Source organism: Scyliorhinus torazame, chromosome 13 (genome assembly GCF_047496885.1).
Source record: "Scyliorhinus torazame isolate Kashiwa2021f chromosome 13, sScyTor2.1, whole genome shotgun sequence".
In the NCBI taxonomy this organism is placed as follows: domain Eukaryota; kingdom Metazoa; phylum Chordata; class Chondrichthyes; order Carcharhiniformes; family Scyliorhinidae; genus Scyliorhinus; species Scyliorhinus torazame.
The window spans coordinates 21,488,992-21,504,351 of NC_092719.1; the positions used below are offsets into that span (position 1 = coordinate 21,488,992).

General features: G+C 47.0%; 1 protein-coding gene across 5 annotated transcripts in view; it reads right to left on the bottom strand.

Annotated features, from left to right (window-relative positions):
- Positions 1–4,105: 4,105 nt before the first annotated feature.
- The window catches only part of LOC140387886 (protein NLRC3-like), a 98,775-nt gene continuing 87,520 nt past the window's right edge, over positions 4,106–15,360 (bottom strand). For 4 of the 5 annotated variants that reach the window (XM_072471172.1, XM_072471170.1, XM_072471169.1 and 1 more), the window contains 2 exons: positions 14,965–15,032; positions 4,106–4,399 (listed from right to left, as the gene is read on the bottom strand). In XM_072471172.1, coding sequence (XP_072327273.1) covers positions 4,354–4,399; positions 14,965–15,032 — 114 coding nt within the window. In that variant the 3' untranslated portion in view covers positions 4,106–4,353. The remainder of the gene's footprint in view (positions 4,400–14,964; positions 15,033–15,360) is intronic. The other variant, XM_072471173.1, reaches the window with a different exon arrangement.

Here is a 15,360-nt window from a genome sequence, read left to right on the forward strand (position 1 = left end):
TTAAAATGGTATTTAATAGACATGGGGCTGAATGCTAAATAGCTATCTTTTACCTGTAGAAAATAGCTGGCTTCTACAGACATGCCCACATGCCAAGAATGAGTTCAAATAAATTTTGTCCTGAGGTACTTGATTGCAGCCGGGGCAGTGGCAGATGCGGATTAGGAAGCAGAAAATCCACCAGGGCTCTCGTTCCATCATTATCCAGTGATCCCTGCTGTATATGTTTGTGTGTGAATACCAGGTGAGAATATGTGTAACCTCCATGCTGAACATCCTTCCAATGTTCATTCGCTTGACCACTCGATGGAAATATCACTATCAAGGTACCGGAGGGATACTGGCAATCATGGACCTGTCCTGCAGTATAACTCAGCATCAGCACAGCAGAGGTGAAAATTAGGAGATTAAAAATCTTTAATGTTGATTTACTTTTGTAGAACTCTCAGACAGGGGTAACAATTCATTGCTACGTAATGTGTTAGTCGCCTCAGATTTCTCTCCTTTGAGCTACACTCCTGTGCTCGATATACATCACCCTGGAAAGAGTTTTGGTTGCAGAAGGAGATGAAAAGTGTCAAGAGTTTATTATTTCTCTATCATCACTGTGCAAGAGGTAGGTTATACTTGTGTTAGATTCTGAAGCACAATGATGGTTTGGGATCTCATTGCCACAAAGCCAAGGATTTTTCTGCCACACTTCATTAATCACAGTTCACATCAATGCAAAATTAAAATTCATCTGTCACGCAGTTACGTATTAGTTTTTTTTTGTGTTTTTTTAAATTTAGAGTATCTAATTCATTTTGTTCCCAATGAAGGAGCAATTTAGCGTGGCCAATCCACTTTCCCTGCACATCTTTGGATTGTGGGGGTGAAACCCACGCAAACAGGGGGAGAATGTGCAAACTCCACAGTGACCCAAAGCCAGGATCGAACCTGGGACCTCAATGCCGTGAGGCAGCAGTGCTAACCACTGCGCCACCGTGCTGCCCAGTTACGTATTAGTGACCAGTATTAGTTACTCAGGTCGCTGCTTACATTTACCTGAGCCTTTCAGGGCTCTCTCCTGCTTTTTCCTTGCATTTCTGGATAGGGAACAAGAGAGTGTAACAACGATCTCCTTGGCAGGAGATCCTTGGAGGAACAGCACCTCATCTTCCGATTAGGCATATTCCAGCCTTCCGGACTATAGTTCAACAACTTTAGACTGTGACTGTTCTCCTTCATCAATATATCCCATACATTTCTTGTCTCAGAACAAAAACCCTCCCTCCCCATCCAAACCGGGCTTTCTATCTTTGTTCTTATGTTTGCTGCCTCTTACGTTGCAATCCCTCCCAGCCACAGTATGATATCCAACACATTGTCCCGCTCTTTTAGATCCAATGAAGAGTGAAACGGACTTGAAATGTTAACTCTGTTTCTCTCTCCACAGATGCTGCCAGACCTGCTGAGTTTTCCCAGCATTCTCTGTTCTTGTTTCATAAATCTCATTCCTGCTTCTGAATAGACACCAATGTTTATATGAGTTACAATTTTCTCACAACAGGTTCAATAAAAACATTTACACGTTTCCTCCAAGTATTTATAAGCTTTAATTGTCTTTTTAAAACACAAAATGCAATTAGTAGGTTAATGAATAAAAGATTGAACAGCACAAATAAAACCAGACTAAAATCAATTGGAACAACTCCCAAGTCATTCAATTTACTTAAAACTAAATCAGTGACAGAAAAAAAAGGAACTTGACATTTATATAACTTCTTTCATGATCCAGAGGGTGTACTAAAGTGCTTCCCAGACAATTAATTACTTCTAAAGTGTGTGATTACAGGGGAAATGTTTTCACACAGCAAGATCTTCAGAGATTTCCAGGAGATATTTTACATTCACCTCAATAGGCCGATTCAACATCCCCCCTGCCAGGTGGCACTTTCACCAAAACCGTACTCCTTCAGTAGTGCCCTGAAGTATCACCCAAGATTGTGTTCAAGTCCTAAGCACCCCCAAAACCTATAAACATAGAAATTGGTATCATTAAAGGCAATGGTGGGCGGCACATGGCACAGTGGTTAGCACTGCTTCCTACGGCGCTGAGGACCTGGGTTCGAATCCCGGCCCTGGGTCACTGTCCGGGAATTTTCACATTCTCCCCATGTCTGCATGGGGTTCACCCCCACAACCCAAAGATGTGCAGGTTAGATGGATTGGTCATGCTAAAATTGCCCCTTAATTGGAAAAAAAAAGTAATTGGGTTAAATTTATTTTAAAAAACATAAAAGGTAACGATATTAAAAAGAGTTTAAAAAAATGCTTGATGATGGATGTCAGATGAATTGGGTTGGCTAACATTGTGGATTTGAAGGAGAGAGAAATGAGGAGCACCACAGAAACTTTGGTCAAACAGATTTTTTCTTGCATATCTTTACATATGTTTCTAAAATATAGAATATTTTCTAGCACAGCATTGGAGACTTCATAATATGAGCTAAATTCTCCAGGCACAACAGGGCTGAGAGACTGGTACACAGAGAAGCAAGGTTAGGTACAATAATGAAGGGTGTTCAAAGGAGACATGACACACCCTTTACACTAATGAAAGGTATCAAGAGGAGGTGGAAATAAATAAACAGTTTAACTTGCTCAATAATCTTGTCCTGCACTCACTCAAGGCCATTAGGCTGCGACAATGTGAACAAAGTAAAGTTGATCAAACTGGGCAAGCTGGTCATGGTACAGAGTTCCTGAAATGTAATCAAGGTTCAAGATTACAAACAAAATTTCCCCAGCGGGTTGGTTTGAGACAAGTGACATTTAATTTGAGCTGGTCCCTATTTGTTGAGAAGTGAGACTAAGGGTTATAAATATATTAATGGCTCTGATTGTTTTCAAATTGCTGAGGGGAGTCAAGTCAGGAAATTGACCCTTTCTCATGCGGGGGACATTGGCAGGTATTGTGGGACGGGAGGTCCCTGATAACCCAATCAGACGTGGACTCGGGCTGGAATAAGCTTGATTGTCTGAGTGGCCTTTTCTCATTTTCTGTACTTTTGTTGTGTAATCTGAGAAATGAGGAGGCGAGGTGGACAGTCCAATGCGATCCCCACAACCAAGTGAAGAGGAAAGATTTGGGCCCGTTTGAAAAGAGACTTTGAATCAAAATGTTCAAGAGTTAGGAACGAGGCTGTGTGAAGCCCAGCCAGGTAAAACGTCAACTGCAGTGAAAAGTTCAAAGATCCAGAGACCCATATTTAAAATTAGGGAGCCCGAGTCATAGAAAGAAAGAATCTGCATACATAAAGAGGAAAAGCCAGGCAAAACCCGTTTACTCAGAGTTAATGAATTTATGAAACAACTAAAGGAGCTGATAACAATGAGCCGAGGAGGAAACTGGATGAAATTGCAGAATATGGTAAAATTAACCAAAAAGGAAATGGATATTTGACCCCAATTTTTTCACGTTGCTGAAAATGTTGGCAGATCAAAGTACAACCTTCAAGGGCAGCACAGTGGCGCAGTGAGTAGCACTGCAGCCTCATGGCGCCGAGGTCCCAGGTTCAATCTCGGCTCTCGGTCACTGTCCGTGTGGAGTTTGCACATTCTCCCCGTGTTTGCGTGGGTTTCGGCCCACAACCCAAAGATGTGCAGGCTAGGTGGATTGGTCACACTAAATTGCCCCTTAATTGGAAAAAATGAATTGGGTACTCTATAAAAAAAAGTACAACCTTCAAGAAAGTGACTTTGTTGAAATGTTTTCATTTGTTTTAAAGGTGGACAATGGAATGACATCTTTCACTGCATCAATGGCCTCACATTTTCACTGTGAAAGAGTAAACTTCTCTTCCAAAAAAGTTCATCTACATAAAGACAGTTTCCCAGTAAGAAGAGAAGACCTTTGTACCAAGAACAGACTAATTCTTAAAGCTGAGTGGTCCTGTGCATCCATCAGATAACCAAGCTGTTTATCTTTGAGACCATCAGCACAGGACTTATTCTGTAAACGTCACACAATGGTCTTAACTCTATCACTCAGCACACCTCGCGACCGGGTTTGATTTGCACCATTACCAATGGGTGTGTGTTACAAGAATGAAGCACGTCATATTTTCAGTGCACACTTTATTTTTAAAAAATACAAGGGTTCTTTGCGGTTTGCTTTTGCATCAAGTGATTTGTGGGTCAGTAGTAAACCCCAACCCTGTCCAGTTATTCTGAATAATGTGGCCTAGCCAGCAGCACCAGAGAGAAGCTGGCAGCTTTACAAAGTTTTGATTCCAGTTAGAAGACACTACAAGTTGAAAGAGGGAGTTGCTTGTCTTGACTGCATGAAGAGAAATGGGTTCCACTTTGTCATTTCTTCAGCTTCTCACTTACTCGGTCAATCGCTTCCTTGATCCTGTTCAAAGGCAGTATGATTACAATGCAGCTCACGTACAGAGAGAGAACGCAGAAAACATCTTAAGTGATTCATTCCACAAAAAATACTAGAATTACTCAGCAGGTCTGGCAGAATCGGTGAAGTGAGTTAATGTTTCAACAGATTGCAACGAGACAGCTGCTCTACTACGCACGAATCTCAGCCAGAATCAGGTCATCTACGAATAATTTGGCACCAGGATCGGTTCATGACCTTTCAGAGTTCTGATGAAGGATCATTGTGCTGAAACATTAACTCTGCTCCTCTCTCCACAGATGCTGCTGGATATGCTGAGCAATTCTAGCGTTTTCTGTTTTTATTTCAGATTCCCAGCATCCGTGGTACTTTGATTCTTATTTATTCAGCAAGCAGGAGCATCACTCAAGTCCAAGTCGGGAGAAACATCTCTTACCATCCAGAGAATTTGAATGACCCAGCTGTCCAGCACGGAGAAATGCAAGACTCTGAGATGAGAGCTCCATTGAGCCCCAATTGCAATTTTCAAGAGCTTTATTAGACTCAATTTGACAAAATGGAAACTTGTTAAAGAAAAGCAGGTACATTACCTGCTTCTCAACACTTTTAGTTTGGTGTGTGTCGTGCACAATTTGTGTTTTCTACTGACACCTGGTGACCGAAATGCCAAATACTTTTCTTAATCCACTGACACCAGACTAACAGCTTCAAAGCTGCAGGGACAGCTGGCCATGTCCAATCGGGATGCCCGGGGTTCCCTACTTCAAGGCGAAGTTTGCCGTTGGCTTAAGACTGCAAGATGATTTCAGGTCTCCCAATTTTCAGGTGGGTAATTCAGGTTTGTAATGACGGAGGTAAATGGTAACATTTTCAACTGACAAGGGTATTATTGCTGTTACCATGGACATCCTGCCCCTAACCCTTCTTGTTGCAGTTACAGCCGCTCAGTATTTGTACAATAGTTTCCCCCATTTATTCTGGGTAAACAGCCTGAGAACAGTTTAATAATGTAAAATAATATAAAATTTAAAGCACTGAATCAGGCAACTGGACATCAACTAGTCTGTCTTGGTGTTTATACGCCACACAAGTCTCCTTCCATTCATCAAGGAAATAAGAAACTGCCTCATCTCAGCCGTTCAGGGGCAGCACGGTGGCGCAGTGGGTTAGCACTGCTGCCTCACGGCGCCGAGGTCCCAGGTTCAATCCTGGCTCTGAGTCACTGTCCGTGTGGAGTTTGCACATTCTCCCCGTGTTTGCGTGGGCTTCGCCCCCACAGCCCAAAGATGTGCAGGTTAGGTGGATTGGACATGCTAAATTGCCCCTTATTTGGAAAAAATGAATTGGGTACTCTAAATTTATATATTTTTAAAAAATCTCAGCCGTTCAGTGTGTCCTTTGGTATTGTTTCCCTCTCATGTGATGCATATAGTTTGTTTTTGAAAGCATTCAAGGTATTTGCCTCAACCACTACCGGTCATAGTGAGATCCACATTCTTTTTTTTTTTGAAAGTTTGAGTATCCAATTCTTTTTTTCTAATTAAGGGGCAATTTAGTGTGACCAAATCACCTACCTGCACATCTTTGGGTTGTGGGGGTGGAGACACACGCAGATGTGCAAGCTCCGCATGGACAGTGACCCAGGGCCGGGATCGAACCCGGGTCCTCGGAGCCATGAGGCAGCAGTGTTAACCACTGCACCATCGTGCCACCCCTTGAGTTCCACATTCTAACCATTCGGAGTGAAGTGATTTCTCCTAATTTCCCGATTAGTAACCTTGTACTTATGGACCTAGTTTTGGAATCTCCCACAAGTGATTTCCACATTTATCCTGCCCGACCCCATTCAGAAAGACCTCAATCAAGTCTCTTCTTAAGTCTTCCGTTTTCTAACAAAAAATGCCCCAACATGTTACCTTTACCAGTAGCTGTAATCTCCCAGTTCTGGCACCATTCTCACACATCTTTTTTGCACTTTCTCCAGTGTTTTCTATATTATGGAGATCAGCAATGTCTTCCTCTTCGGTGGTCATTCACTAACAAGTATGCTTATCCACCTGAGAAACTCCATTACTGGTCATGGGTTTGGTGGGTCCTTGAACTGGCTGATGAGCCCGATCCGAGAGCCACATCTTTTTTTTTTTATTAAATATTTTATTGAAAATTTTTGGTCAACCAACACAGTACATTGTGCATCCTTCACACAATATTATAACAACACAAATAACAATGACCTATTTTATAAACAAAAAATGAATAAATAATAAATAACAAAAATGAAAACTAGCCCTAATTGGCAACTGCCTTGTCACAAGTAACACTCTCCAAAAATATAATTTAACAGTCCAATATATAATTATCTGTAGCAACGACCTATACATACTATACAGTATATATTAACAACCCTGAGAGTCCTTCTGGTTCCTCCTCCTCCCCCCCCCCCCCCCCCCACCGATTCTGGGCTGCTGCTGCTGCCTTCTTTTTCCCATTCCGTCTATCTTTCTGCGAGGTATTCGAAGAATGGTTGCCACCGCCTGGTGAACCCTTGAGCAGGCCCCCTTAGGACGAACTTAATCCGCTCTAGCTTTATAAACCCCGCCATGTCATTTATCCAGGTCTCCACCCCCGGGGGCTTGGCGTCTTTCCACATTAGCAATATCCTGCGCCGGGCTACTAGGGACGCAAAGGCCAAAACATCGGCCTCTCTCGCCTCCTGCACTCCCGGCTCTTGTGCAACCCCAAATATAGCTAACCCCCAGCTTGGTTCGACCCGGACTCCTACTACTTTTGAAAGCACCTTTGTCACCCCCATCCAAAACCCCTGTAGTGCCAGGCATGACAAAAACATATGGGTATGATTCGCTGGGCTTCTCGAGCACCTCGCACACCTATCCTCCACCCCAAAAAATTTACTGAGCCGTGCTCCAGTCATATGTGCCCTGTGTAATACCTTAAACTGAATCAGGCTTAGCCTGGCACACGAGGACGACGAGTTTACCCTGCTTAGGGCATCTGCCCACAGCCCCTCCTCGATCTCCTCCCCCAGCTCTTCTTCCCATTTCCCTTTTAGTTCATCTACCATAGTCTCCCCTTCGTCCCTCATTTCCCTATATATATATCTGACACCTTACCATCCCCCACCCATGTCTTTGAGATCACTCTGTCCTGCACCTCATGTGTCGGGAGCTGCGGGAATTCCCTCACCTGTTGCCTCGCAAAAGCCCTCAGTTGCATATACCTGAATGCATTCCCTTGGGGCAACCCATATTTCTCGGTCAGCGCTCCCAGACTCGCGAACTTCCCATCCACAAACAGATCTTTCAGTTGCGTTATTCCTGCTCTTTGCCACATTCCATATCCCCCATCCATTCCCCCCGGGGCAAACCTATGGTTGTTTCTTATCGGGGACCCCCCCCCCCCCAAGGCTCCAGTCTTTCCCCTATGCCGTCTCCACTGTCCCCAAATCTTCAGTGTAGCCACCACCACCGGGCTTGTGCTGTAGTTCCTCGGTGAGAACGGCAATGGGGCTGTCACCATAGCCTGTAGGCTAGTCCCCCTACAGGACGCCCTCTCTAATCTCTTCCACGCCGCTCCCTCCTCCTCTCCCATCCACTTACTCACCATTGAAATATTAGCGGCCCAATAATACTCACTTAGGCTCGGTAGTGCCAGCCCCCCCCCTATCCCTGCTACGCTGTAAGAATCCCTTCCTCACTCTCGGGGTCTTCCCGGCCCACACAAAACCCATGATGCTCTTTTCAATCCTTTTAAATAAAGCCTTCGTGATCACCACCGGGAGGCACTGAAACACAAAGAGGAATCTCGGGAGGACCACCATCTTAACCGCCTGCACCCTCCCTGCCATTGACAGGGATACCATATCCCATCTCTTGAAATCCTCCTCCATCTGTTCCACCAACCGCGTTAAATTTAACCTATGCAATGTGCCCCAATTCTTAGCTATCTGGATCCCCAGGTAACGAAAGTCCCTTGTTACCTTCCTCAACGGTAGGTCCTCTATTTCTCTACTCTGCTCCCCTGGATGCACCACAAACAACTCACTTTTCCCCATGTTCAATTTATACCCTGAAAAATCCCCAAACTCCCCAAGTATCCGCATTATTTCTGGCATCCCCTCCGCCGGGTCCGCCACGTATAGTAGCAAATCATCCGCATACAAAGATACCCGGTGCTCTTCTCCTCCCCTAAGTACTCCCCTCCACTTCTTGGAACCCCTCAACGCTATCGCCAGGGGCTCAATCGCCAGTGCAAACAATAATGGGGACAGAGGGCATCCCTGCCTTGTCCCTCTATGGAGCCGAAAATATGCAGATCCCCGTCCATTCGTGACCACGCTCGCCACTGGGGCCCTATACAACAGCTGCACCCATCTAACATACCCCTCTCCAAAACCAAATCTTCTCAACACCTCCCACAAATAATCCCACTCCACTCTATCAAATGCTTTCTCGGCATCCATCGCCACTACTATCTCCGTTTCTCCCTCTGGTGGGGCCATCATCATTACCCCTAACAACCTCCGTATATTCGTGTTCAGCTGTCTCCCCTTCACAAACCCAGTTTGGTCCTCGTGGACCACCCCCGGGACACATTCCTCTATTCTCATTGCCATTACCTTGGCCAGGACCTTGGCATCTACATTTAGGAGGGAAATAGGTCTGTAGGACCCGCATTGTAGCGGGTCCTTTTCCTCCTTTAAGAGAAGCGATATCGTTGCTTCAGACATAGTCGGGGGCAGTTGTTCCCTTTCCTTTGCCCCATTAAAGGTCCTCGTCAGTACCGGGGCGAGCAAGTCCACATATTTTCTATAGAATTCGACTGGGAATCCATCCGGTCCCGGGGCCTTTCCCGCCTGCATGCTCCTAATTCCTTTCACCACTTCTTCTACCTCGATCTGTGCTCCCAGTCCCACCCTTTCCTGCTCTTCCACCTTGGGAAATTCCAGCCGATCCAAGAAGCTCATCATTCTCTCCCTCCCATCCGGGGGTTGAGCTTCATATAATTTTTTATAAAATGTCTTGAACACTCCATTCACTCTCTCCGCTCCCCGCTCCATCTCTCCTTCCTCATCCCTCACTCCCCCTATTTCCCTCGCTGCTCCCCTTTTCCTCAATTGGTGTGCCAGCAACCTGCTCGACTTCTCCCCATATTCGTACTGTACACCCTGTGCCTTCCTCCATTGTGCCTCTGCAGTGCCTGTAGTCAGCAAGTCAAATTCTACATGAAGCCTTTGCCTTTCCCTGTACAGTCCTTCCTCCGGTGCTTCCGCATATTGTCTGTCCACCCTCAAAAGTTCTTGCAGCAACTGCTCCCGTTCCTTACTCTCCTGCTTCCCTTTATGTGCCCTTATTGATATCAGCTCCCCTCTAACCACCGCCTTCAACGCCTCCCAGACCACTCCCACCTGGACCTCCCCATTATCATTGAGTTCCAAGTACTTTTCAATGCACCCCCTCACCCTTAGACACACCCCCTCATCTGCCATTAGTCCCATGTCCATTCTCCAGGGTGGGCGCCCTCCTGTTTCCTCCCCTATCTCCAAATCCACCCAGTGTGGAGCGTGATCCGAAATGGCTATAGCCGTATACTCCGTTCCCCTCACCTTCGGGATCAATGCCCTACCCAGCACAAAAAAGTCTATTCGCGAGTAGACTTTATGGACATAGGAGAAAAACGAGAACTCCTTACTCCTAGGTCTGCTAAATCTCCACGGGTCTACACCTCCCATCTGCTCCATAAAATCTTTAAGTACCTTGGCTGCTGCCGGCCTCCTTCCAGTCCTGGACTTCGACCTATCCAGCCCTGGTTCCAACACCGTATTAAAATCTCCCCCCATTATCAGCTTTCCCATCTCTAGGTCCGGAATGCGTCCTAGCATCCGCCTCATAAAATTGGCATCATCCCAGTTCGGGGCATATACGTTTACTAAAACCACCGTCTCCCCCTGTAGTTTGCCACTCACCATCACGTATCTGCCCCCGTTATCCGCCACTATAGTCTTTGCCTCGAACATTACCCGCTTCCCCACTAATATAGCCACCCCCCCTGTTTTCCGCATCTAGCCCCGAATGGAACACCTGCCCCACCCATCCTTTGCGTAGCCTAACCTGGTCTATCAGTTTCAGGTGCGTTTCCTGTAACATAACCACATCTGCCTTAAGTTTCTTAAGGTGTGCGAGTACCCGTGCCCTCATTATCGGCCCGTTCAGCCCTCTCACGTTCCACGTGATCAGCCGAGTTGGGGGGCTTCCTACCCCGCCCCCCCTTGTCGATTAGCCATCACCTTTTTCCAGCTCCTCACCCGGTTCCCACGCAGCTGTATCTCCCCCAGGCGGTGCCCCCCCGCCCATCCTCTCCCATACCAGCTCCCCCCTCTCCCCAGCAGCAGCAACCCAGTAATTCCCCCCTCCCACCCCCCCCGCTAGATCCCCCGCTAGCGTAATTACTCCCCCCATGTTGCTCCCAGAAGTCAGCAAACTCTGGCTGACCTCGGCTTCCCCCCGTGACCTCGGCTCGCACCGTGCGACGCCCCCTCCTTCCTGCTTCTCTATTCCCGCCATGATTATCATAGCGCGGGAACCAAGCCCGCGCTTCTCCCTTGGCCCCGCCCCCAATGGCCTACGCCCCATCTCCTCCACCTCCCCCCATCACCACCTGTGGGAGAGAGAAAAGTTACCACATCGCAGGATTAGTACATAAAACCCCTCTTTGCCCCCCACATTCGCCCCACCACTTTGTTCGAACGTTCTTTTTAATAACCCGCTCATTCCAGTTTTTCTTCCACAATAAAAGTCCACGCTTCATCCGCCGTCTCAAAGTAGTGGTGCCTCCCTCGATATGTGACCCACAGTCTTGCCGGTTGCAGCATTCCAAATTTTATCTTCTTTTTATGAAGCACCGCCTTGGCCCGATTAAAGCTCGCCCTCCTTCTCGCCACCTCCGCACTCCAGTCTTGATAAACGCGGATCACCGCGTTCTCCCATTTACTGCTCCGAGTTTTCTTCGCCCATCTAAGGACCATTTCTCTATCCTTAAAACGGAGGAATCTCACCACTATGGCTCTGGGAATTTCTCCTGCTCTCGGTCCTCGCGCCATCACTCGGTATGCTCCCTCCACCTCCAACGGACCCGCCGGGGCCTCCGCTCCCATTAACGAGTGCAGCATCGTGCTCACATATGCCCCGACGTCCGCTCCCTCCACACCTTCAGGAAGACCAAGAATCCTCAGGTTGTTCCTCCTTGCGTTGTTTTCCAGTGCCTCCAACCTTTCCACACATCGTTTCTGATGTGCCTCCTGCATCTCCGTCTTCACCACCAGGCCCTGTATATCGTCCTCATTCTCGGCTGCCTTTGCCTTCACGACCCGAAGCTCCCGCTCCTGGGTCTTTTGTTCCTCCTTTAGCCCTTCGATCGCCTGTAGTATCGGGGCCAACAGCTCTTTCTTCATTTCCTTTTTGATCTCTTCCACACAGCATTTCAAGAACTCTTGTTGTTCAGGGCCCCATGTTAAACTGCCACCTTCCGACGCCATCTTGGTTTTTGCTTGCCTTCCTTGCCGCTGTTCTGAAGGATCCACTGCAATCTGGCCACTCTCTCCTCCTTTTTCCATCCGTATCCAGGGGGGATTCCCTTCTGGTTTACCGCACAGTGTTTTTAGCCGTCAAAATTGCCGTTGGGGCTCCTATCAAGAGCCCAAAAGTCCGTTTCACAGGGAGCTGCCGAAACGTGCGACTCAGCTGGTCATCGCCGCACCCGGAAGTCCTCGAGAGCCACATCTTCGACCGCACACTTGGCAGGTGTTTCCGGGATGTGGGATCGGCCCTACACTCCAGATCGGCAGTATTCATTTCTTAGGCTCTTTTCCGGGCCTCCATTTGCTGTCAGGTGTCCTCTAAAAATTGTCTCTCTTGAATCAAGAGATGCCTCCAAGTAGGCCTCTTCTGAACAAGGGTCTCTCAAGCACTGACATCTATGTTACACTTCTTGAGGTAAGCCTTCAGGGTGTCTTTGAAGCACTTTCTTTGTTGTCCTCTTGTTTCGGAAGCCCTCCTTGAGCTGGGAGAGAATTTGCTTTGGCAGTCGGGACTCTGACATCCTTATGGCGGCACAGTGGTTAGCACTACTGCCTCACAGCTCCAGGGTCCTGGGTTCAATTCCAGCCTTGGGTCACTGTGCGGAGTTTGTACGTTCTCCCCTGTCTGCATGCATTTCCTCTGTGTGCTCCGGTTTCCTCCCACCGTCCAAAGATGTGCAGGTTAGGTGGATTGGCTGTGCTAAATTGCCCCTTAGTGTCCAGGGATGTGAAGATTTGATTGGGTTACTGATTATGGGATAGGGTGCGGCGTTGGTCTAGGTAGGGCGCTCTTTCAGGGGGTTGGTGCAAACTTGATGGGCCGAATGGCCTCCTTCTGCACTGTAGTGACTCTATGATTCCAGATCCTAAGCACTTGGCTGGCCCAGCGGAGTTGGTTTCAGATGATCATGGCCTCGATGCTGGTGCTCTTGGCTCCTTCAAGGACACTGATGTTAGTACGCCTGTCCTCCGAGCTGGTGCAGAGACTCCGTCTCAGACAGTATTGATAGTACCTCTCCAGGGCCTTGAGGTGGTGCCTGTACGTGGTCCATGTTTCTGAGCCGTATAGAAGAGTTGGGAGGACGACTGCCTTGTACACCAGGACCTTGGTGTCAGCACAGATGTCGCAGTTGTCAAAGACTCTCATCCTTAGGCGGCCGAAGGAGGTGCTCACTGATTTGATACGATGTTGGATCTCCACATCAATGTCAGCCTTAGGTGGCTCCTTAGTAATATTCCACGTTTGGGAGGGGTTCTCTGTTGATCTTCATATATGGAGAGACCAGACCTTTCCCTAGGGTGGGTTGGAAGAGGAATTGAGTCTTCTTGAGGCTGAGACCGATTCTTTGGTATGCTTCCGCAAAGGTGTCAAGCATGGCTTGGTCATTCTCTTCTGAGAGAGTGGAGGTGACAATGTCATCCGCATACTAAAGTTCTACGAGTGATGTCAGTGTCTTTTTCTTCTTGGATTTCAACCGGTTGAGGTTGAAAGGTTTTCCGTCCATCCTGTAGGCGATGACCACTCCACTGGGAAGCTTGCTCTTGAAAAGGTGAAGGATGGGAGTGATAACACATCCCTGCTTGACTCCAGTTTGACGTTGAAGGTTTCTGTCTTATTTCCATTGGTGAGGCCTGTCGCCGATATTTTCTCGTGGAGGAGTCGGAGAATGTTGATGAATTTCTCTGGACAGTTGGCCTTTGACAAGGCCTTCGACAGCATTTCCCTACTGATTGAGTCAAAAACCTTGGTCAGATCAATGAAGGCCATGTGGAGTGGTTGATGTTGCTCCTGGCATTTCTCTTCAAGTTGCCAAGCTGTGAAAAGCATGGCCGCTGTTCCACGGTTTGGTGGGAAGCCACTGACTTTCTGGAAGGAGTTTTTTCAGAGACGAGGAGAAGGCGGTTAACGAGGATTTGGGCGATGATCTTCCTGGCGATGAAGAATAGGGAGATTCCTAGTCCACTTTGTCTCCTTTCTTGAATATTAAGCATCCGTGAGTCGGCAGGGATTCCTTGTCGGTCTCAGATTTTCAGGACGAGCTGATGGAGATGACGGGTGATCTCTTCTTCTCGAAGTTTGAAAATCTCCGCTGGAATTCTGTGCACTCCTGCGGCTTTTCCAATCTTCATGGGTTTAATGGCAGCTTCGACTTCATCCACCGTTCTCACAGATCTTTTTTGCACTTTCTCTGGTGCTGTTTAATAGTAGAGATCAGCAGCGTACACAGAAGTCCAAGTGCAGCCTGCGCGTGTCCTATAAAAGTTTAGCACCATACTCTTGTCTTCCATATCCCAAAAGATAAATTCCAGCAGCTTGTGAACATTTTAAATTGTTTTGATGACTTGTGATGCTGCTTCTAATCATTTGTTCACTTTTATCCCTAGATCATACTGCTCTTCTGCACCAGTTTCTCATTTTCTAAGGTGTAAACAATGTTTCTACCCTATCTACCAAAGTGCACCACCTCACATTTATTCATGCTAGTTTATATGCTACTTATTGACCAATCTGCATGTTTTTTAATGCCTTCCTGTATTATGTTGCATTCTTCCTTATACTTATAACATCAAACTTTTCACTAAACATTTGCTGAAAATTATTAGAAAACACACACCCAGAGCAGCACGGTGGTAGTGGTTAGCACTGGGATTAGGGCACTGAGGACCCGAATCCCAGCCCTGGGTCACTGTCCTTGTGGAGCTTGCACATTCTCCCTGGTGTCTGCATGGGTTTCACCCCCACAACCCAAAAGATGTGCAGGTTAGCTGCATTGGCCATGCTAAATTGTCCCTTGATTGGAAAAAAATAATTTGGCACTCTGAATTTATTTAAAAAAAAGAAAACGCACACCCTTTCCTCACTCACTATTGTCTGCAAGGGTCTCTGTTAAACGGCTAAGTGCCCCCCCATGGGTTCTCTTTATTTGAAATGCCTGTGTATGTGGTTGTTGGAATGGGGGGGGGGTTACCGTACCGTGTCAGTGGGACCCGCTCCTCACACAGACTGACGAAGGCACTCAGTTGGTGACGAGCATACTCGTACTGCAAAAATAAAAAACACAAATGGACAATTAGCCAGGACGTCCACACCAGTTAAGAGAAACTCTTGCCTCGATACCAGTTACAGCGAGATGCTCTAAAACGTTAAATGAATTTAGAGGTTGAACCTTTTATTTTGCTAACTATTCCTAACTGCACCTTTCACTCCCATTCCTTGTAAAGTACCACATTCCCCGAGCCAAGAATGAGAATTGGAACGACGAATATAAGGGCATTAGCATAAATATGGGCTGGAGCAAAGGGTACAGACGGATAGACGTTTGTAGCCGGAAGGCTGTTTGTGATATTCTGCAGAGCTCAGTACTAGATT